We start from the raw sequence: 24,191 nt of genomic DNA on the forward strand, positions 1-24,191 counted from the left end.
GTTAAATCTATTTTCATGATGACCTTTGTGCTTTAGGATCAAGCTACTGGTTATATATATGAGTATTACTCTGATAGTTCTTGATTATAGTTTCCATTGCTTTTGTTTGAGTGCTTATTTTAAGAATGACTGTAGTATTTTTTTTAAACTTTGCAGAGTACAGATGCCAATTCAAATGTGAGGAAAAGAACGAACGCCACAGTACAGTCCGAAGCTGACGGTGGGAGCCGAATTGACACAAGGCACAGCTCCATCCAGCCTCCCTCTGTAGCTCAGGGGTCTTCTGACATTACACCCCGCTCCTTTTCTGCATCAAGTCCCAACCCCTTCACACGCATCAATGCATCAGAGACATTATCTTCTGCAAGAGCTACCCCTCCGGCTCCTCCTTCTACCCCAATTTTAACTGGATTTGTATCCCAGCATGCCACAGCTGGTTCCCCTTCCATTCAGCACTTGCTTGGATCTAGACTGGAGCAGATTCAGACCACCATACCTAATACATTAGGAGCATCTGCAAAGCCATCTGCTGTCACACCACCTGCTCCCCCCGCCTCTCACTCTGGCACGAGTAAGATAGACAAATATGCACGCATTTTATTTCCTGTTACCTTTGGAGCATTTAACATGGTCTACTGGGTGGTGTATCTATCCAAGGATACCATGGAAAAATCAGAAAGTCTAATGTAGTTTTGCTGCTATGTAGTAGTTCCTAAATTATACTCACATTTGATGCATAGTTTCTTCTTTTGAAACTATTTAAAAAGGTCAGTAATTCTTATTTATAAAAGCTGTGTGCTACTTTCCCATTGTAAAGGCTGGAGCTGTTGGGGATAATTAGTTAACTCTTACCAGAGTAATGGGTAACAGTAATGGGTCTTCCTCCCTTCAGCTAGCAATGAACCATCACTCCTTCAGACAAACTACTCTGGATGTACAGAACTTGTCTTTGGGAGGAACATGCACTGAAAAAATCAGAGGCAGAGGTGCACAGCTGTGCAGTGGAACACATCTGACTGCTAGGAATATGCACGTTGGCTATTACAAATCCCTGAGGCACCCAGCACTGCTGTCTGAACACAGCATTGCATTCTCTGAGTGCGAGGTCCATGTCCTGAATATTTTGACAGTGCTTGCTGGAAAAGGACTGTCCCTACTAGATTAAAATTGGCAGAACAAGGGGAAGAAAATGAGAAGTGGAAAAAGAAAAGAGAGTCCAGCCTGGGAAAGTGCAACTCTGGGAAAGTTATGCAAAGGAGTTGTAGAGCTCCGTATATTTTTACTAAGCGTTATTTTGCATTGTAACTCACTCCAAAATAATAATTGAACCTTGTAAAATCTGAAATCTGATGTAATTCTCAAAATTGGATTTTCTAGTTTCGTAAGGTGATCTTAACTGTTTGATTCTTCTTTGACCTTGCTGACCAGCCTGAGTGGATTTATTCCTAAATTACATCCATTGTAGTAGATGAGGACCAGATCCGCAATGTTCAACTTTTAATTTGAATTCTTTGTTTTTTCCTTGGATGTTTTGGGGTTTGGTTTTTTTCTTTCCTTCTTCCCCCACCCGCCCCAGATTTTTGAGTTACATTCTTGATTGCCTTTGAACACATGTTCCGCCCCTACTTTATGTAATGTTTGTGTCAAGTTAAATTTTCAACATAGTTTTAAAAGTGTTCAAAATTAAGCAAAAAAAAAAAAAAGTCCTGTGCTTTGATGAGTGCAGCTATGGCATGTCACTGTGTGAATGAAAGACACTCTTTTTGTGAAGGACTGCTGTGACATAAATAAGAAAATAAAGTTTCTAGGTAGAGCCCAGGGAAGATTTATGATCCATTTGTTCATTTTAAACGATGGCATTGATAGGCACTTTTCTTAGCATCTCAATATGCAATATGCAAGCTGGTGACTTTATTAAAAAATCAAATAGTTAAATCTGATAGAAGTCTTGATCATAAATGTTGTTTTCACTGGAACGGGTGGAAGATACACTGTTAATACATATAAATATGTTTGTACAGATCCATCTGGCTAGGCAAATGGTTAGTGTTTCTGTGCAGATGACAGGTGAAAATGAGAGGCCAAATTCTCAGTTGTGATCTGGCTGTGTCTTTAAAGGGTCTGCACTAAACCTTAGCTTCGGTAGATTGGAATAGAAAGATTGGTAGCCTGTGGTCAAAATCATATGCTGCAGGGCAGATCAGGTGAGTGTTGAGTGGTTCTGTGCCCAGACAGTGATCAAAGGACTGGTGGAGACCACAAGCAGGTGGGCTAATTGAGAGCATTCTGAGACTGCCCTAGACTATGCTGGGAGAAGCATCAGAATGAAAAGAACCCATAGTGCTGAAACTATGGCTGTGCCCCTGTCTGTCTATTAAACTATGACTGTGCTTCTGGCTCTCCAAGCCTTTTAGCCATCTCATGACTGAGAATCTGACCTTTAACTTGTGGGACCTGGGAGGTGGCAAGGCTGCTCTTTCATGCATAATGTTGGACTGTAGATGATAGAATGCAGAGGATGTGGGAGTGTCTTACATGACTTTAATGTAGTGATGATATAAACAATTGCCTTAGTCTTTTTTTACTTAAGGGATGCTCTCAAAAGGCCAGATATAGTCCTTTCTTTTTTTGTCTTTTACATCATCTAGAAGATGTCTGAGATTACAGCACTCCTTGAAAATCATTACATGCAACATACCACAAAATTGGAAATGAAGCACCCATGCAAGATGTCTAACTGCAGTAATTTGTATCTTTGGATGTATTGCTAGTTGCTGTAGATGCTTCGTCTCTGATAAGGTCACATTGTTACAGATTGTAAGAATAGATGATAATATGCAAGAGATTGATTATTTATTTTGTTAAATCAGAAGAAACAAAGATAATCCTCTGGCAATTATTGATTATAATTACACAAACGATAAAATATTTCTAGCATGAAGAACGATGACTTTCTGTGTGAAGAACCCAGTGCGTGCAGCAGAAGTTACTGAAGTTACTCTTGACTTTCCTCTGTGATGAAAACCAAGAATGTTTTTTCTCAGGCAGAGCTTTAAACAATTCATTAGAAACAGCTCTTTCTTCCTTCCACCCATCCTGATATACTGATTTATAATCAGCTTTTTCTAGTGCATTGTTCAGTGGGATCAGCACTGGTTGAGGCTAAGATTGATCTAAATGTGTTACTTGAATTCACTTGTAGTTTCATTTTAAAGACTTATAAGGAGGAAAAAGGATTGCAAAATTAATAGATTACAAATATTTATTTCTATGCTTCTATTTTGGAAGAAATTTTTAAGGATACCGCAAAAAAAAAAATTACCTATTTTAAATCTGACAGTGTGTTTTTGAAGTACCCTACAACACTTCCATGCCTACATCGAAAATGAGACACATTAAAAAAAATCATTGTGAGTCTAGGACTCATCTCTTCAACTGTACAACATTTTTATGTTGCAGCATATAAAGAAATTACCATAATTACCTTTCCAAAGTACATGTGGACAATGTAAATAGAAATTTATTGTTAACAGTGGTTCTTCCTTATATTTAATCTTCTTGTAGAGTGATCAGAAACAGTATAGAGCCTGTAGTATACTCACTGATGCTGTAACTCAGAAGCACAAAAAAAAAAAAAAAAGTGGGAATATGCTAAATATAGCGGCCCAAATGTTCAAAACTGCTAACTAAAATCCTAAGGGAAAACATTGCAGGTGTCATTTCAGTGACCAAATGGCTTATTATAGCTGAGTTTGAGTGAGATGAACTCTACAGGAACTATTTTTTGTTGTTGTTATTTTTTTTTCCTATTGGCTTTGTTGAACAATCTTTTATTTGAGAGTACCATAGTGATTTAAAGCTAACCAGATACTTGGGGTAAGTTATATCTGTCAACAGGAAAGAAAACTGGATAGAAAGCCAAAATCCTTACCAGGGAGTGGGGATGCGTCTCCACTGACTGCAGTTTCCTCGGACACATTGTTACCAGCAGCAAAACTCTCACAGATGGCAGTAGTGCAGCCCTGACCACTAATGCAGTCGTTTGAGAAAAACAGTTAAAAACGTGGTTCATGAAGGTTGCCTTCATAGAAACTGAAGCGTGTTTTGTAGTCAACTGTGAGCCCTCTATTAACAGGTTTCACTGCAGTTGTGAAAATAATGAAGCTGAGCAAGGTGGTAAACCTAGACCCCTCCATCTATGGTGACCTGAGCTCTTGGAGCTCACCAGCAGTACTGGAGTCTGTTTTTCCTCCTACAAAGTGGACTCATCTCCACCAAATGGATGTTGGTGGTGCATTTCTTCTCCCATGTATCTTTTAAGAGGGGAAAAAGTAAACTGTAAACTTTGTAAACAGTTTAATCATCCACTTTACATTACCCTGTGATCAGACAAGTAGACCATATAATAATTGAATGAAAGAAGTAAATAATAAGGAATGTGAATAGAGCTTTTCTGTTAACAGGCACTAAAAGTTTATTGATTATGGGGTGTTCAAGTATAGCCTTTGGCCTGTCATCATTGTCATCATTCAGGATGGACCTTGCAAAAAAACGAGAAAAGCCAAGTAACTGTATTTAATAGGATTTAGCCAATATTTCTACAGAAAATTGAATGAACTCAGCTTTTTGATATGCACAGAATTCCATCTTCTTCCACTGTCTTGTGTACCTCCTATACGTCATTTGGCCACAGTGTACCTTAAGCTGAAGTATATTGTCTGTGTGCCATGTGACAATGTCAGGGGATGGAGTGTGTATTTATCCAGTTTATCCAAAGCCTAGTGCTCCCATATCCCTCGTGCTATTGGAAGTGGAGGGAAGGCCAGAATGGAAGAAATGACCACACTGCCTTGTAAGAGGCACGCGTTGGCCACCTGGGACATCTTCCCGTGGATGCTACAGGAGATTTCCTAGGAGAATCTTTCTCAGTGTACTATAGCACACTGTCCCTCCGAATACCAAAAATTTCCAAGAGGTCTGTTTGGAAAGCAGAGTACATCATGGACTTTGCACACTGGACTCCAGAACTTTTGTTTGACCCAAAAGATTAAGGAGGAAAGAAGTTTTGGTGAGTTTTTTCTTGTCTTCCTGAAACCTGCCAATAGGGCTTGACCACACTGAAATAGAAAGGGGTTTTGTGACTGGAACTGTTATGAATTGCAATAGAGACAGCTGAAAAAAATTTACCCTTGGTTTTATTTAATCCTAATATTGAATAACAGGTTAGGAAAATGGCAGCTGTGTTGAGAAGCTTAGGTGTAATATAATATCTACTGATGATATTAATAAAGCCAAGGATAATCAAAATTGCAGAAATCTTACAGAACTGCAGAGCTATGTGGCAGTAAGTTTATGGCAGTTCAGTGCTAAGTGGGGAGAATAGGAGGTGCTTCCCTTTGTAGTCTGGCAGGTGTAAAGCAATACAGCTTCTCCATTTATATTTGGAGGAAAAAAACTCTATAAACAAAATTTCATACTCAGTGAAAAGCCACAGGGTAAAAAATTATGGAGGTCAATCACAAACCCCAAAAAACTAGGAAAAAAAATTCAGGAAAAAAATGAAATTAATTTAAAGTTAAATGACAATAGCATCTTTTTTTTCCTATTTTTTTTTTCAAGAGCTTATATTTCTTTCACTGAGGGATTCCAAAGTATGTTTATATTGTTGTAAGGACCTATACTGGTATTCACTGGCACCAATATGTGTTTTTCATTTACTTCAATCCACTTTAAACAGGAAGTTTAAAAAGGAAAAATGTGCCATTTTGAAAGGGTCTGATATGCATTAATTTGTGTAGTTTTCATTTGTAGAATCAAGATATAGCTATTTTGGAGAATGCTAGTGTGGTTAATAGTTTCACCATGTTCTGAGTAAATCAGACTTCAAAAGTAGTTTTTTGCGACATCCAAGGAAGTGAGAGTAGTGTGAAGTATAGAACACCCTGTAGAGATCTCTCTTTGCTAATATTATGTACTGTTTTCTTGAGGGAATGAAAAATGCAGTTAATGTAAAATTGATAGAATTTGTAAACATACTTTGTTTTCACATGAATTAAATAATGCAGTAGGTTTTTATTTCAGAACTGAATAGCATTGTATTCTAGTTTCTAACTTATTGCATCTACAAGTATCTCTTACATTTTCTTATGCTTTTTGTATTATTCAACTCTAAAGGATTTTAAAGCAAGCCATTGCAGTTCACTACATTTTTTGGTTGTAATTCTATTTTCATTTTCATGGAGAGGAACCGAGAACATGATGGCTTCTTCAAAATAAAAATAACAGCAGCAAAAATAAAAAGCCTTGGAGATTCCCTTTTTTAGAAAACCATCCAAACTCCCATCAATTATTGAATGCTCTTCTTAAATAATAGCATAGTTTTGACATTAAAAATACTAATGCTGTTGCAGCAGCCTTGATACATATATACATGTATCCATAGAAATAATTCCTTAAATTGTAAGGAGGCAAACTCAAATGCACTTGCTAATAGTCTTGTTTTGAAAGAGTACCCTTCTGGATGGAAAACACTATGTGAGGTAGGTGGTTTTTTTTTTTTTTGTTCATACATCTATTTTCAAGAAAAGTATCTGTAGGAAAAGTATAGTACTATTGAATTAATCTTCAACTAGCACAGAGATCTGGGTTATTTCATGCTGGTGGTCTTTCTGTTGTTGATCTCCTTCAACATTTACTTAGTGTTTTTTGTGAATGCTGTATCCAAGTTCCTGTTAATTGACATCTTTGGATGATCTGATGGCATGAAGAAACACTTAAGGAAATAATCATTATTTGTGAATACATTTTCATCCTTGGAAGAATGTTAGCTGGGTGTTGGTAGAAGAAGCAGGTGACAGTATGAAGCACTCAGCTGGACTTCTGAGCTTGATGCATTGCAAAATTTAGTTGATTACTGCTTTGTCTTGCCTCATCATCCTGTGTTGGTGGCTCGTCTCCATGGTGAGTAAAACTGCTATGAGGACAGAAGACTCAGAAGTAAAGAACACGTTTCTTTTAAAGTTATTTCAAAATACGAGATAGTTAACCTTATTACTAACAGTAACTTCACAGTATGCTTTATATTTGCAAATTTTAAAATCTCCTTCTCTGTTAGAGTGTACTAGGTTGTCAAATGAATAAGAAGATACTCGTCATAAATACATGATTCTGTATGTATATGTATTTCATTTTTTATTTATTTCTGTCAACATTCTCTATCACCAGAGCAGTGGTGGAGGTTTGAGGCATTTCAGATAACCAGAGTTCTCAAGCAGTTACACAAAAATATTTGTTTCATAGGTACATGCCTTTGCAAATCAATACCAGCAGTGCTTTCATGGTGGAAATTAATCCACTTGTGAAAAATCCTGGCCTTGAGTACTTAACCTGTATTTGAAAGGCTGGTGAAGTATATTGGGCATGGCAGAACTCAGGGCATGTTTTATTCTAAGAGGCTTCTGGGTTGGAGCCGGATTATGTCCTGCTGTGCTCTGAAGCAGTCTGCACTAGAGAGACTATAAGCAGAATCCATGTTTTTTTGTGGCTCTTTTTTAAGACTCCACTGGAAAACTATATTACTACTGAATGTACTGCTCTCATCTTCTTCCTTATTGTCTTGCTTTGTGTGGGGAGAAGTATTTCAGTGCTTGTGGTGAGTAGGCTGAAATAACTTGTCTAGTTAAAACCCAAGTTTGTCTTGTTGACTTTTGGCTGGTTAATAGCAGTGGAATGTGTATGATCTGGCTCCCTGTCTTAGTGCTGATACAAAGGAGGGGGTGAGAAGGCTGGATTGATGCTTTGAGCTGGATTAAAGCTGGTGTGAAACCACAGTCTGAGGATTCTCATCCTACCTCCACTGGCATTAAAACAAAGACAGTCTCAGGCTTTTTCAAAGCTCTGGTACCTCCTGTGGTCTTTTTTCCTCCACAAAGGTGATTTTTTGAATTATATCTATGACAAAAAATGGAGAAAAAAAGTAGAAGCAGGCCAGAGTTTATGAAAGAGCCAAAATCAATGAAGTTATTTGAAGAGAGAGAAAAGAAAGAGAAGGGAAAACATGAGTATGGATGAAAAATGTTGTTTCTTGCTACCAAGCAGTTATTTTAAGATATGTCCTATTAGAGGTACTAGAACTGCATCTGGCAGGAAACAGGCTAGAAATAATTATTTCTTAATTATAAGTATAATGAGAAAGTAATAAAGAAAAGTGTCTAATGTCTTGTTATAAACATTTGTGTTTCATTGAAGCTGTTTTCAAAAAATGGTATTTTTATTATCAGCCAGGAAGAATTAGGAGACAGAATGGTAGGGGAAAAAGATTGAGTTTTATTAAGTATAACTGTTTCCCTTGTTTTAGAACATTTCTCAACCAAAAATGTAAACAGTAATATTTTTTTAATCTTTCTGGAACTGTATATATTTAATCTTCAGTAATGAAGCACTTAAGAATGTTTAGCATTTAACTTGCTTTATGTTTAAGAGACTAAATATCATTACTGTCTCTGATTTAATTCAGTTATTAGAGGGGATGGTGGGAAGTAAAAGCTTTCATTACAGTAACAGCCATTTTTTTGAAGTGTCATGCCTTCCTCCTAAATTTGAAGACTTCATTCCTGTACCTGAATTCATGCGAGCTGTTTAGTGCTGAGCATTTCTGATAATCCAGTCAGTGCTACAGCTTGTGGAGTGCAGCTGCATTTAAATTTGGCATGTCTGAAAATGTATGTCCACAGCCTTGGCACTTGCCCAGTGTGGATCCCATGAAAGGCAAAGATGTGCTTGTTACCCACCATATGGGTCTGTGAGAGCTGTTACACTGCTCATGTGGGAGAAGATAGAATCTGTGGTCATAAACAAAGGATAAGGACAGGGAGACTGCCTCTTTTAGAGACTGTGCAGATCTTATATTGAATTAAGGCTCTTATGAAAATGCCCCCTAAACTCTTTTCCAAGTAGGCAGCTTAGGAACAAGCTGAGTGCAATGTGGAATTCAACTCCAACTGCCAATCCTGCATAAGGATCAGCACAGTTAATCTGTCCTAAGGTTTCTGATGCTGTGGCTAGAAGACTGGAAAGATGTGAGATAGCAACTGCTGCCAGCTGGAAGACATTCATGTTGCTGTGCATCCAAGCTGTACTGTATGGCATCAGGGTCTTTGGCATACTGGGGGTGGGATGGAAAATGCTTTTTTGGAGTACAGAATAGGCAGAATGAAAACTCTTCCTTTGGCTCAGCACTGCTCATATTCACTGTAACAGCACTGAACATTTAAAAGGAGGACTAAGGTGTATTGCAGTCTTCTCACATGTCTGCTAAATGTTCTGATGTGGAATGTGGTGGGAGTGACAAGTACATGTCTGGTAATGAAACAGAACATCTTTAGTAGCGCTGCCTGGTAGTACCCACAACCTTATGCCAGCAGCCTGTGGCCCTTCCCAGAAGCAGAACTGCATCACTGATTTTCTTTTTTTTTTGTGTGTGTGTGGGGGCCCCTACCACCTCTCCTGTAGCTTAAACATTGGAGAAAGGTGTTTTCTCTTTGATGCTCACTTCTCCATTTTGTTGTGTATTTATGAAGAAGAAAATCAAACTGAATTTTTCTTTGTTTTTTAATTTATTTTTTAAAGAGGCTTTCTCACCTGCACACATGGAAATCACAAGCTCCATTGCAAACTTTAGGAAGGTAGCAAACTCTTCTAAGCCAACTTCAGGAGTCTCTCTATGCTTATATTAAAAAGATAACTTTTGTTTTCAAATTAATTTGGAGAATATTTGGTTAAAACTTTATAAATTTTAAATATAAAAATATTTTCTCTCTACTGAAAGTGTGAATTTTAGTTGTAGCCATTTCACTTAGGAAGATAAGGCACAATGAATGTGTGTGGGTTTTCTCTTAAGCTAGTTAATATATGTCATGGTGGAAAAGATGCTTAGCTGTGTGATATTCAGTAGCCATTTCATAAGTACATGGGTGGTATTTTATTTTATTTTGGAGAGTGTGAAGATGATACACAAACAGAAGGTGAGAAAACTCTGTAGAGAGATTTTAAAAGGCTACTTCTCACTTTCTCTCTGGATATCATATGCATAAGTATAGTGAAATCAGGTAAGAAAAAATATGTGAATAAAAGAAAAGACCTTTTTTGATCTTCACACTGTCAGCTGGTCTTACTAAGTATGGAAGTTTACAGCTTCCCTGTATGCTTCCAAGTTTTCTCTCTGCTGTGCCATGGGGGAAGTGCAGAAGGTCTTGCCTTTTCAAATAAGATCTAGGAATTTTTAGGTTCAGTTCATCAGTCCAGTCAGGAGAACACTCAGTGCTGGCCTTGCTGAGTTGGGAACGTGGTTTTGTAGATCTAAATTTTGTCTTGATGGAGCAATCTTCTCAGCAGGAGAAGGTATCCCAGTTCTGGGTCAGAACAGTTGAGGCATTTTGCTGAGGTAAAATGCGAGAGTTGAATTAGGCTTATGGGCTGCTCATTAGCTATTTAAAACCCCTCAAATTTATAATCTAAACCCACGCTTTGGCACGTTCTGGTACTTTTGCGCTGCTCTGATTTGTTCCAGGTCTGTCTCTGACTTTGCTCCCTTGCCTTGTGGCTGAGATGGGGAGCAGCAGTTTCAAGGATGGCATGGGGTTCACATGCCTTTCCTTCAGCCATGAGCTCTCTCTGCATCATATCTCCATCACCAGGGGGGACAGCAGAGTCTGAGCAGGGAGAGGGTGTGCACCCATGCCACTGACAGATAAACTCTGGCAGTCAAGCAGCAAGGCACAGAGTGAGTAGAGTTGGAGTCCTGAAGTAGTAGTGTTTAAGGATTGTTTTCTGGATTTCAAGATCCTGTGCTAGTGCAGTGGCATAAACCACTTTGGTTGCTTGAAATACAGATCAGTTGTAGAGCAGACAAAGGATTTTCTGGTTTCTAAATTTTCTGACTGAGTGCTAGGACTGCCAGCCTGCTCATGCTGTGTGCTGCTGTGGCAAGGACTATCAGACTTGAGTGTTTGTGAAGAGTGTTGCATCACTAGCAAACATACAGAACAGTGACAGTGTACTAAAAGACTGTCTGCAGACAGTATTTACTTGCTGGTAATAAGTAAATAAGCCCTGCTAGTGGTCGCCTTAGGTTCCTTCTTTCTCCTCCTCACCTTTACCTACCATCCTTGTGCTCTGCCAGTTCTGATATTACAAATTGCTGAGGCAACTTTGTGAGCTGTTAAAATTGGTCTATCTAATGAATGATGTGAAATACCCTTTTGCTCTCAACTCACAGTTGAGAGACAGGCTGGGAGATATCAACGAATTCAAAGTTTAAGAGCTGTACCAACTGAGGAACGGAAAAAAAAGAAAAAAGGGGAATTTCTGTGTGAGGTGTAGCAGCTGCTATATCTGTGTGTCATTTTTAAGATGGAAAGAAGTAAAAAAATCAAGAATACAGTATTTACAGATATTTTAATTTTCTATAAGCTTTTCTTTTCCTGAGAAGCCCTGTCCACTGTGACCAAAGCATTTGGGTTTAGGCTTAGACATTGTAAGGAAGACTCCCAGTGAAAAATATGAAGCTTTTGGAAGTATTTTTATTTTCCTGTAAAAGTAGTGGCATGCAGAAAATCTACACTAAAGCAAGCATAGTAGAAATGCTTCTTTAACACCCTCTATAGAAAAGTCCTAAATCCCCTAACTTCTCTGTCAATAATGTAACTACTTCTGCAATATGTAACTGTCCTAGATGCATGTTGCAAGAGTTTCTGTGCCATGTCAGATTCTGTTTATCCCTTTGTATTGGCTCATACATGCAGAAAAACTGAAAGGAAATCAAGGCAAGGGAAGTCTTGAAGTTGAATTCTTTTACACCATTCCTGGTGCACATTTTAGTTGCATGGAAAAAACATGGCTGGAAGGATTGGAAGAATCAGAGGTTAACTAAATTATTTGAATGCATATGTTCAATGCTGGTCACCTGACTATACTAACAAACTTAAAAGGTGGTTTGATAGGTGTCAACTTGTTTTGCTATTGTGCAGCTTAACTGTTACCTTCCTGTATTATGAACATCTATGTATTTGGAAAATAAATCCATCTTGCAAGAAAGATTGTGCAAAAAATTGTTCCTATTATACTCCAATGTATATTGCTAATGTCAAATAAAATACAGTTGTGAGAGTTCTTAAACAGTTGTCTTTCTAATTGTGGCCTGAAGCAGGAAGAGGAAGGAATATAGTAAACTTCTTTGGTGTAGATTCTCCTGTAGTTATTGCTGGAACACTGATGTTCACTAAATGATTCAATCAACCTGATGCTTTATATTTGAACAGATAAAGGGATGGGTTTCATTAGCAATATGATGAATGTTAATCTGTAGTATTATTTATTAAGATGGCACATGAGTCTACTGATGTATCTTTGTCAAGATGTCTCACTATGTTAACAAGCTAAAAGCTAAATTAATTACCTTGTGTCTTTCACAGCATCAGAAACAAATAATACACAGATTAGCAGTGCCCACTTTATTATCTAATTTATTTATTTCTAATTCCTTTGAGGTAATCTAAGAGCACTTACTCCTTGCCTTACCTGCCAACAGGCCAGTTGTCAGCTGCTCTAATTCTTTACATGACCTAAAGTGATTTTCTAATATTGTGTGCTTGGGCCTGGTAAAGTTTCTGTGCATTAGAAGACATAGACTTGTAAAAACTGTGTTTCAGCAAGGATGAAATATAGTTTGCAACAAATATGCATAGAGAGACATGCGGAGAAATTATTTTAGTATGCACACTGGCCCATGCAAGGCAGGGAGTGGGGCACCCTAATTTCCTTTGCTAAGTGTGGCCAGGACGATCAAATCTTTTTTGCAGGTGAGCTGAAAGCTGTCAGAATGGCTTACAATGCTGCAAAGTGCTGTAATTGCTGCTTGCTTCAGGGACAGATGTTGATGCCAAGAAATCTGCTGTGTTTGACAACCACAGCTAGATTTGGGAGACTACAGCCCTTTCTCCTGTCTTCTGTGGCTGTCATTTTTAAACCAGATGCATGAATTAGTCATACATGCTGCTGCTGCCACTTAATGTTATATGGCATGATGTTAGCTACCCCACATCCTACATTTTACTCATGTCACTTGCATTGACTAGATGGGGAATTCTGATGTTAGGTTATAACTGAGGCCTGTTGAGCATCCAAGGAAAGTTGCTGGGGTCAGGTTTTATGTAATTTAGAACTATGGCTGCTGGTGGTGTAAGAGGAGGCTTAAAACAATTAGGAACTTTGCTCTGGGCTAGTGCAAAACACCTCCTAAATTCATTTTTCATTCCTCTTTGTATACTGGGTATGATTAGTGCTCCTTGAGAGCACTAAATCTGTTACTGGTAATTAGGACCATGAGACTTCTGTTGTATATATATCTTCAGTCTGAGTTTAAGAGAATTGAGCCCGTGTTTTCTGTCCGAATGGTCTCACTGTAGGCTTGTGAAAAATCTGTGATTGAGCTGGGAATAGGTGCCCTCAATTCACATTAAAATGTTCTACTTTTGTGTGTAATGTTTAGTACTTCTAATAAAAAAAAACACAGCTGAGGAGGTCTTGGTTGGGGAAGTCAGGTTCTGGCTTTTTGTCTACCACTGCCTTCTCCCCTTTTCCTCCCTCCTTTCTGCAGGGCTCAGTCTCACATGCACAGAGCTGGGATGCTCTTTTGGAATGGTCCTGGAGAAGACAGAGTTAAGTATGCCTTTATTTGAACAAAAATCTTGGTCACAAATGCTGAACGTCATTGTTCATCTACTGAGCAGCCTTTGACCTGGTATGTATGAAAGTTAAAACCTGCTCAGCCTGTTAGATGGTCTGAGATGGTAAGACCAAAATTGTCTAGGAAACAAACTAGATGACAGCTCCAGATATAAGTAAAGAAACACCTGGGAAAAGGCTGGATGTAGCCCGTGTGACTTCATAGCTTATGCAATTGTTAGGTCAGGATGGGCAGCCAGTGCAGGCATAGAGAGACGGGAAGTTGTATTGACTTCAGCACAGCTGAGTGAGGCTGGAGAAATTCAAAAGACAAGGTGGAGGGTAATCCCAGTGTAAGTGCAGGAAGGAACTGGTCACAACCTGATGCTATTAGGTCAGAGAAAATGAAGGCGTGAGTTGATGTGATTAAGCCAGCAGGATTTAGAGAAATTATAGATCAAAGGTTTGTTTTTTCAGATTTGTTGGAAAGTGATGCTGGGGGGTAGTTGTTAAGAAGAGTAGAGGACTTACCTGTATTGCTGAACTGGCTTTAATGCTGATGAAAGCCTTTGGATGGGAATTATGTGCCAGCCTTGAGGGATAGTATGAAAGGAATCTTACTGAAAACCTAGCAGGTCCTGGCTGTTGGGACAAGTTGCCAAAGATATTCTAGGGTGGATTATGTGTCCAGATGTACTTGCTGGCATTTATTGTAATTTTGGATATGTTTCCTATGTGACTTTTTCTCTTGTGTTCTGTGGAGATTTTTACTTCCTCAACTGAGAAAATTTCATTTCAAAGTAGAGGAAATTCATTAAAAATGCATTGAAGTGTTTTCTTTTTCAGATGACAAGAAGCTGAATAAAGAGCTACTCTGAAGTGGTGTTCACAGCATGGGAGAGCCTGCCAAAACAACACAAACAACTTGGGGCTCCCCAGTGTTGTATCTACTCTTTCTGTTTTTTAGATTTTTTTAACTGATTGCAGACTGAGGAATTCTTCTTATTTGCCCATAAAAGACCTTGAAAGACTTCTACCCATTTTACAACACGTTCCCAGTTGACATAACTGTATGTGCAACGTGAAGTCACCACGGCCCGTGGGCCGTTATAGCAAAGGAGAAGCCCTCTGGGGCCCCTTGAAGCATGCTGTAAGGTGTTTTGTTTCAGGAGTCTGTCCAAGATCTGGAGATGGCAAAAGTGGATGATTCAGTTGGTGGTTCAGGAGATAATTTCATACATGTTTTTCACAGTGTTTCTGGATCCCTTGTTTGAGCAACCTATACACCCAGGAAGCCTTAGCACCAGGTAATGTATAGACAGGTGTTAGTATGCCTACAGATTTGGCCCTGAAGGGAATAGGACTCAGCTGAAGAGGCCCAAGCATTATGTGGGTTTATGGACACAGATCCAGTGATAGGAGGACTATTTTTCCCCAGGGACACTACATCCTTTGAGCTCCATCCTAGCTTTGTGACTATATCAACACCACTATAACTAGGTGTTATAATGTGTTCATATGGGGCGCAAAGAAAGACTTTGCAAGGGTAGAGGTGTCCAGTCAGAAGTTAAATGGGCCTGATTATTCACACAAGTCTGAGACTGTCTGAATGATTTTTGCTAGTGCAATATAGCAACCTCTTTTTTTACCATGCAATTGACTTTGATTCCTTTATTTATTCTCCTTAATAACAGTCTTTGCTTTTATGGAAATGAATAACATCTGTCAGTTCAGGCTGGAAGCTGTGCTTGTGTTTTTTTTCTGAATTTTCAGCTCCTCCAAACAGCATTGCATCTGTGTTGTGTGATTCATAGTGAGCTATAAAGCACAGCAGTGCTTTGAAGGCAACATATGTAGGCTTGGCCTTGTATGTTGACAGCTGAAGGTCAAGAAGGTGGGATGCCTTAGGAATGCAGAAGCAGGCCCCTACCAGATTCCCTGGCTATCACAGGGAAAGAGATATTGGAGGTGTGTTTTCCATGCTCTCCATGTGGCTCCAAGTCTCCCTCAGCAGCAATACCGTCTGAGAGTTGGCACAGCTGGCGTTACCCTAAAACCCCTTTTTAGTAGCCCCTTTTTACTTCAGCATATAAGATTGCAATAAAAACCACTTTTGAAAAGCAAGTATGATAAATTTTATCCCTGAATATGTGAAAAGATTATAACTGTTTGTGATGTAGCAACATAAGGAGAGAAATTGTTAAGTCTACTCCAATTCTCTAAATGGAAGCCTCTCTTTCTATGATATTAAGAGCCTGGGATCTTGTCAGCATATTGGGTTTTGATAATTTTCACATCCACCTAGATTAGCTAAGAAGTCAATGTTGATGCTTCTGAATATATTTAGTTATCAAACTTGTGACCACTTATGTATCACAGTATCTGCCAGACCTTTCTCAATCAGTTCTTATATAATACATGTTTTATCTTGCCCTTATTTCTGTAAGTTGTTGTGAATGAGCTACATTCTAAAATATGAGCAATTAGGCTTCTCTGGGACATAAATAAAATCACATGAACATAAATGGCCGTCAGCTTGCTATTGCAAGTGGTGATGGGGAGAAAAGTTGGTTTGGTATATTCTGAAATTTGTTCAAAATACATGTGTTTGTATGCCAAGAAAGATTTGGAAAGAGCTAGTCTCTAATGGATTGTTTGGTTCTCTGTCCAAGGCATCTGTGGGCAAAGCTTGATAAGTAGGTGCACCTGACAAATAGGTGCATCAAAATCTACATATGAAAACTTTTGTTCATGTGCTGTATGTGCCTTTCAAGTATTTAGCCACTGAATGATCTCTCTATTGGAATGCAAAAACAGTGGATATAAATGCTACCAGTAAGGGAGAAATATGCTGTTGTCAGGGGGAAAAATACAGAAGGTATACTTGGAAATATGAGACCTGCAGAGTGTGCTGAAAAAAAAATGCATTTAGCAGCAACTTACCCAGAGTTTTTAGTCTGGAGGTAACAAATGTCTCACTGTAAACCTGACTGAAGTCAAAAGAAGTGGTTGAGAAAAGATTAGGATATGCTGTCTTCTCAGTGTTCTCCTTTGAGACACCTCTGGATAGTTCCTTTCTAATTCTAATCTCTGAAATCCCTTTCTGAGACACTCTGACTCTCTGATAAAAATAGGATAAGGAGCCAGGAATCCCACAGGAGGAAAATCAAGAGCCCCTGCTCTGAAGATCTGGATTGCAAATCCTCGGTGAAGTGCTGGTCATCACAACTTTTTAGGTGCTGGTTCCTCTCACTGAAATCCAACATCCAAATCTGTAGGAGAATGTGAACCTCAACCCAAGCAGATGCTTCATCATGCTGATAACATTGCAAAGGCCTTTTTTCCTACATTTTTTTTCTAGGAGTGGGGAAGAAGAGAGAAGGGCAGGTGACAGGGAAATTTGACAGTGTGGATGGAGGGAAAGACAACTCTATTCTCAGGTAATCTTGGCATATTTTGAACAGTATAAACAAATTGTTTGTTTTCTAAGGTACTTTAAGATCTTGGGCTCACTGTTTTTATGTCTTTTTCTTGAACAAATATGCTGTGGAATGCAAGTCTTGCAAAAACGTTTAGATTTGGCCATGTAGAAACTTGTACTGAACTCCACATTAGATCCTTGGTTAGGTATCCAGCCTCTATCCCCAGGCATGCTGTGGTCTGGTTGTTCAATAATAAAAGAAGAAATGATCTGTGGCAGCAGTAGGTTACAGGTGCTTAAAACAACAGCTGAGCGAATGAGCCTGAGCATTCTCTTGTGTCCTGTAAGCTTGGTTTATTGTTACTTTATTCACATGAAAGTCAAATTTGTTGAGTAAATTATATAAAGTAAGCATCTCTTACTTCTGTTATTATAGGAGCAGGATGTGCTAAATCGAGCAAATCAACCAAATCATTGCTTAATCATGTGCTTAATTCATTGTCATGGTTTTTCCTCATGAGTATTGGTTATGTCCTCGCAAATGCATTGCTATTGCATTTCCCTGTAACCATTATTTCTTTTTTTCACTATTCAGTTAATACGTACTACATTAATGTCTTTAAAGTTAGATGACCTCGCAAGTAGTTAATTCAAGATACAAATAACTTTGTGTTGTGCTACTAACATGTTTATTTGAAGAGTTTTCTAGGGAAACTTATATAGAATAGAGCATTTTGCAAGAGTCATGAAGAGACTCACAAGAGAAGTATAGAAGATATTTTCGACTGTGTTTGTGCTGGAACTACTGAAGAGTGAGGTACAGATCCCTACAATAGCCAAAGTACAGCGGCACCAGATTTAATCTCAAATCCTGTTTTATGCCCCTTTTGTTTGTTTGTTTTTGTTTTGATTTTGTTTAGGCTTTGTCCCATATACTGCTTCTGTCCTCAGCTATTCAGTTCCTGCTTTCCTTTGCCCAGTGTTCATCCCTGATCTCTCTTTGTAACTGATTCCCTCAACTAAACTAATAATTGAATTCAGTAGAACTTGAGGACATTCTCAAGTGCTCTCCTGAAGAAGGATGCTCTAGTTAATCAGACTGGAATTGTTTCTGAAGTAAATAAAATTTATGAAGAGTTTTCTGAGTTATGAGTAAATGCAAGAACAATTTACGTTAATTTTGTCACAAAGTACTTTATTCATAAATTGTTCAGGCAACTAGATAAACCTCTCAGATACCTGCTGTAGAAGAGAAATAACCACACTTACATATCCGTTTAGGAGCTTTTGTAGGTATCACCCAGTGCAGTAGCTATACTTTGCAGTCCAGTGCTTGGACAGCGAAACTCTTCACTGGGTGAAAAACTCGCTAGATGGCTGGGCCCAGAGAATAGTGGTGAATGGAGTTACATCCAGCTGGCAGCCGGTCTTTAGTGGTGTTCCCCAAGGTTTAGTATTGGGACAAGTCCTGTTTAATATCTTTACAGATGATTTGGATGACAGGATTGAGTGCAACCTCAGTAAATTTGCAGGCAACACCAAGTTGGATGGGAGTATTGGTCTGCTGGAGGGCAGGAAGGCTCTGCAGAGGGATCTGGACAGGCTGGATTGAGGAGCTGAGGATAACTGTATGATGTTCAACAAGGCCAAGTGCTGTGTCCTGCACTTGGGTCACAACAATCCCCTGCAGCGATATAGGCTGGGGGAAGAGTGGCTGGAGAGCTGCTCAGCAGAAAGGGACTTCAGGGTGCTGTTTGACAACTGGCTGGATATGAGCCAGCAGTGTGCCCAGGTGGCCGAGAAGGCCAATGGCATCCTGGCTTGTATCAGCAATAGTGTATCCAACAAGACCAGGGAAGTGATTGGTCCCCTGTTCTCAGCATTGGTGAGGTCGCACCTCGAATGCTGTGTTCAGTTTTGGGCCCTTCCCTTCAAAAAAGACATTGAGGTGCTAGAGTGAGTCCAAAGAAGGTCAACAGTGCTGGTGAACAGTCTGTAACACAAGTCCTATGAGGAGCAACTGAGGGAGCTGGGGTTGCTTAGCCTAGAGAAGAGGAGGCTCAGGGGGGACCTCATTTATCTCTACAACTACCTGAAAGGACACTGTAGTGAGAGGAGCTCAGTCTTTTATGCCATGTCTCAAATGAAAGGATGAGAGGAAATGACCATAAATTGCATTAGGGGTGGTTCAGATTAGATATTAGAAAATTTTTCACTGAAAGAGTGGTTGAGCATTGGCGTAAGTTGCCAGGGATGTGGTGGAGTCACCATAAGTGAGGCATCTGAATGTGGCACTTGGGGATGTGGTTTAGTGGTGATTATGGTGGTGATAGGTTGATAGTTGGACTAGATGATCTTAAAGGTCTCTTCCAACCTTTATGGTTCTGTGAAATACTTAATTTTATTTAATCTTTGGGGTTTGTTTTTTTTTTTTTTTTTTTCTTGACTACATCTGTGCTAAGAGTTAAACACCTAAACTAGTCTTTGGGGTGGTTTTGGCTTGCACCAGCTAACCAAGTGGTTTCTGGGCCCAATCTGGGCCCTTGGAGGGCAAGAGAAGTAAATGGCACAACTCTGTTCAGGCACAGGTCCTAGCAGTTTTAACTTAGTAGCGTAGGTGCACAAGACTGCAACAGGGCAGAGTCCCTGTGTCCCTTGAAGCAAAGTACTGTAGAGGGATGCTGCAAACTGTTTTGTTGGAAGTAGAATTTTTAAAAGTAATTGCAAAGGAATACCCCACAGGGTTATAATAATCCTAGGTGAAGGTCAAATTTGACTGCTGTTATTGGCATTGTATGCCATTAACCCCTGTATTTCAAAACGAAATCACATGTATTATTACATTTTGGTCCTTTACAAATGTTTTTCATTGTCTGGGAAATAAACCTAATGCTCCCTCAGTTTGGGATAAAGCCATTTAAAGTTTCAGATATCACAAGTAAATGATCTTGAACTTAACAGCCTGTGATCACATCCAAGCGGTGGTATACAGATGAGTCACCTGAGACATCACACAGCTTATTCCACCCAGACTAACATATGGTGATAGCTCCTTGAATCATTAACCAATTGCCTGATGTGCATGTATTCTAGATAAACTCTGCACTCTTAACAGTCTTTCAGGTCTGCCAGTAAACAGTCCTTCTGGCCTTTGCATGCAGGTGGCTGATTTTGCTGCCTTTTATCAGATCTTCTTTCAGATAACTTGAGTCCATGTAGTCCACGTCAGATTAAAACATAATGGAATTACTGGAGTTCTTTGGAGCTGGAATGTTTCATAGAGCTTACTTTGACCAAGAAAGATGTAATAAAAAATGACATTATCACAAATTTTTGTTTTCTTTGGTGTTAAAATTGAGCTTGAAAAATAATGATTGAAAAAGAAATCTTTAAAATGCCTAAGTTTGCAAGTCAGCAAAACCAAGATTTTTTAAATTTTCAGTGAAAAACCTGGAAATTTTGTCCAGTTCTGATGGAAAAAGATTAATGTAACAGCCAAGCAGGGATTTGAATGCCCCATTTTAATACACTTGATTTAATGAAAGAATTTCAAGTGAGGGGTTGCATCAGCTTGCAGAGTTGCAGGGGATAGAGAGATGACAGAGGAGGTAGCATGCTAAATGTTGGAAAAGGAAGATGATCGAATCAAGGGCAAATCTTATTTTACTCTGCTGACTATCTGCACAGGGCTGTGACCCTGTACTGCAGATGCAATAAGGCTGTGTATCCTGCTTGCTTTCAAGTGCAGAGAGGACGGGAGAGTTCAGGTAAATAAGAATGATTCCTGACTGAGGTGAAGAGCTTGAGGGTGACTCCGAGTGTTTTCTTGTCCTCTGACAGGCGGCTTTGGATCTGACTTGCAGTCTTAAGTCAAGCAACAGTACTGTTTCAGCCATTATGATCTCTATGTTCTTTGCCTCTTGTAATGGACTGCCTAAACCAAAGTTTAGGCATGTAACCAGTGACTTTACAGAGGTATAAGACTCATATGCTTTGCTGAGTCAAAAGCTCAGGTAAATGTGGGACTAAACCTTTACAAACAATACATATTTATAGATCAATTGCAGGACTTTTGGCCTGCACAAAACTGTTCAATATAATCACAATGATATTTCCAGCAACTCTATAAAAACTAGTTCCAGAGAAGTATCAGACATGAACCACGGGAGAAACTTGATGTTTTGAGGATCTGACCATATTGCTCGGTCCATAGTAAAGGGTACTGCATGTATCAATACCTGCTATTAATAATAGAAGATAATCGAAGTTAGTAGGAGGCAAGGACTGATAAATGTAGAATGGCATTTTGGCTAAATCATGGTATACTTAAATGAGGCTGTGGAAAAGAATTAGTCAGATTTAATAGCAAAGAAATTAGTAATGGAGAAACAGAGTGTCTTGGTAAATCAAACTTGCAGAGAATTTTTTGTATACAAGAAAATTTTTAGAACTATGAAAGTAAAAAAATTATGGAATTACCAAGAAACGTGATACAAGATGAAAAAGTGTGACCAAAAGAGTTACCTCAGCTGGAGCAAATGTTTCCTAGTTTGAACTGAATAGCAAGCATATCTATAACATACTATTGCAGCAGACTGAAAAATATGTTAGATGCCATCTGGAAAGTTGCAGTGATTGCACTTTTTAAAAATTTCCTTCTAACAAGAAGCAATTTTGCAATCTCAGCTGTGGCAGAAATTATGAAGATGAAATGCTTCTTTACCTTTACTTAAATGATACATTATGCAAATTGAAAACAGCAATTTAAGGATACAATTACATAAAGAGAACAGCTTTTATGATCCTCAAACAGGAAATGTTAAGGGATAAAAAAAGCAAACCCTAAATGCTGTTGACTTCAAGCTATTACAGGAAAAAAGCTCTATACCTTTCTTCATTTCAGGAATTACAATTGCCAGTAAAGACAGTCTTTGTATAGCATCCCTGTTGAAGGCCTTTAAAAAGCTGAGAACAAGTAAATAAAGTTGTACATCTTGTGAAAACTTGAAATGTGAAGGTAGTATTGTTGGAAAGGTATGGGGATAGTAAACAATTTACTTCTGGAGCAGAACTGAGAGTAGACTCTTATTGAAAGTAGGTTTTTATACCCTGGCCTAAATTACTGCACCCCTTCACATTTATCAGCTTTTATGGGATTCATGTCTCTTTGCTGATAGTGTCGAATAGCCCAGTGCATGATGACCCATGTCCATCAGTGAGTAGTTTTTACTGATAATTTATTTATATCAGACTTTAAAACTGAGAAGATGGTCAGTGTCTCTATGACTGGGGAAAATCAGGGGCGTTCATGTGATGACAATACCATGTCCCACTTCATTAATCCATCCCCAATGTGTATTTCAGTCGTTTTAATTATGTGTTTACATCTTGTTGACTTCATGTACTCTCTTGATTATCTGTATGTGCAAGATTACCTTTTAGTCTTCTGTATTTTGCTTGGGAACTCAAACTCACAGGTTGACACTTAAGCAATGAGGGACACCTTTGACATGGGGAAAAACCTGCTAGCTGCTGTTGTATTGCACCACAGGGCTGTATAATGATTTTTTGAATCTTTGTCATTGTTTTTCTTCTTAAAAAACCTGTATCAGAAATGTTTTAATGTTGTTGGTCCTGTCTTGATTATGTGTCTAGATTAGCTGATCTCTTAAGGTCCGTACTTCAGGAAAAATAAGGTGTATTTCCTTTATTCAGGAAAAAATTAATCAAGTGTGCGGTTTGTTAATTATTTTGATCCGTATTTTTGTGATTATAGCTCCTTGTGTTTCTTAGGGGTTTGCATCTTTATTATGAGGACTCTTGCCACTGTCCTTACCACATATTGTGATTTGGCAGCTGGCAGTTTATCTGTCTAGCTTTTTTCTAATCCCATTCAAAGTCGTGGTCTATATATTCAGGTTTTTAAGGTAAAAACAAAGAGGTTGCATTTGTATGTAAACTGATCGAAATACTAATTTTTAAAAAATCAACGTATAGTTTTTACAAAAGCTTTTGTTAGACTGTGATGTTCTCAACATTGCTTTTAGTTTTTAACTGTGTGGCAGCTCAGCTTTACCTTGTTGAATTAGTATGTGTAACATAGGGGCAAGTGGTGAGACAGAAACTGGGTGTCACCTGGGCAATTCCAGTCAAGTTCTCACTTCTTTTCTGATGGTGCTGCTAAAAGGTCCTGCTTTTCTCTTTTTGCCAGCCCTCCACCCGCACACCCTTCTGAATAAGTACTTCAGCCATAGAGTGATGGAGTGGCTTGTGGTGCAAGGCAGATATGATATCAAAAAAGCAGAAGTTGCAGATGGATTAACTGTTAATTACCTGCTGTTTTTGCTCCTTACGTCAGTATATATTAGGATAAGGGACAAGAAGAGGTTGGGTGCATTAGTACATTATGTTTAACCGCTGCACAAATGTTATATACTTCTGATTAGGATATATTTATTATTTTAGAATGTTATTCCTTAGGATTATGTTTGTGTTTTCTTTCTTTAGGGTTAGGTGTAAGTTATTAATTGTCAATGAAAGTAGAGGTCACTAGATAGATAGTTGTTTGCCTGTAGTTACATGTTCTTCTGGCTACCCTCTTTTTCCTAATATTCACTGCATCCCTGGTTGAACATAAATTTATACAGAGATAGTGTAGTAAGCTCTGAAAATGTGAAAAAAGTTCTTGTAACAGAAAACATCCTTAGGTTGAATTGACATATGTCAGTTCTCTTTAAATTTTTTGAGAACAAAAGTAGGTCTATAATTAAGATGTTCAATTTGCTGACTAAACTATGAGATACAGTGAGTGAAGCAAACTGAGCTGAAGATGAACGGAAAGGAGAAGCTTAGAAACTGATGTGAAGGTGATGGCTAGGATTTCCTTAAAGAAAGAAAGAAAAGATCAGGAAACTTGGGATTCAAATGTTGTAGAAAAATCACTGTGTCTTTCTAAATCAATGAACCTCTCAAAAAGGATTTTGGGAATTATTTAGGGTGCCTTCGAGCAGTAAAAAAAGGTGAAGATTTAAGTAAAATGCCTTAGGGG

General features: G+C 38.6%; 1 protein-coding gene across 9 annotated transcripts in view; it reads left to right on the forward strand.

Moving 5' to 3' along the window:
• GABRA4 (gamma-aminobutyric acid type A receptor alpha4 subunit) overlaps positions 1–24,191 on the forward strand; it is a 72,852-nt gene that overhangs the window by 35,870 nt on the left and 12,791 nt on the right. For 5 of the 9 annotated variants that reach the window (XM_017804291.1, XM_017804316.1, XM_017804336.1 and 2 more), the window contains one exon: positions 157–12,174. In XM_017804291.1, coding sequence (XP_017659780.1) covers positions 157–690 — 534 coding nt within the window. In that variant the 3' untranslated portion in view covers positions 691–12,174. Of the gene's footprint in view, positions 1–156; positions 12,175–17,083; positions 17,163–17,842; positions 18,070–24,191 lie in introns of those variants that run through there. The other 4 variants (XM_017804311.1, XM_017804301.1, XM_017804326.1 and 1 more) reach the window with 4 other exon arrangements.

The sequence above is a fragment of the Lepidothrix coronata genome, unplaced genomic scaffold (genome assembly GCF_001604755.1).
Source record: "Lepidothrix coronata isolate B3197 unplaced genomic scaffold, Lepidothrix_coronata-1.0 Scaffold0, whole genome shotgun sequence".
In the NCBI taxonomy this organism is placed as follows: domain Eukaryota; kingdom Metazoa; phylum Chordata; class Aves; order Passeriformes; family Pipridae; genus Lepidothrix; species Lepidothrix coronata.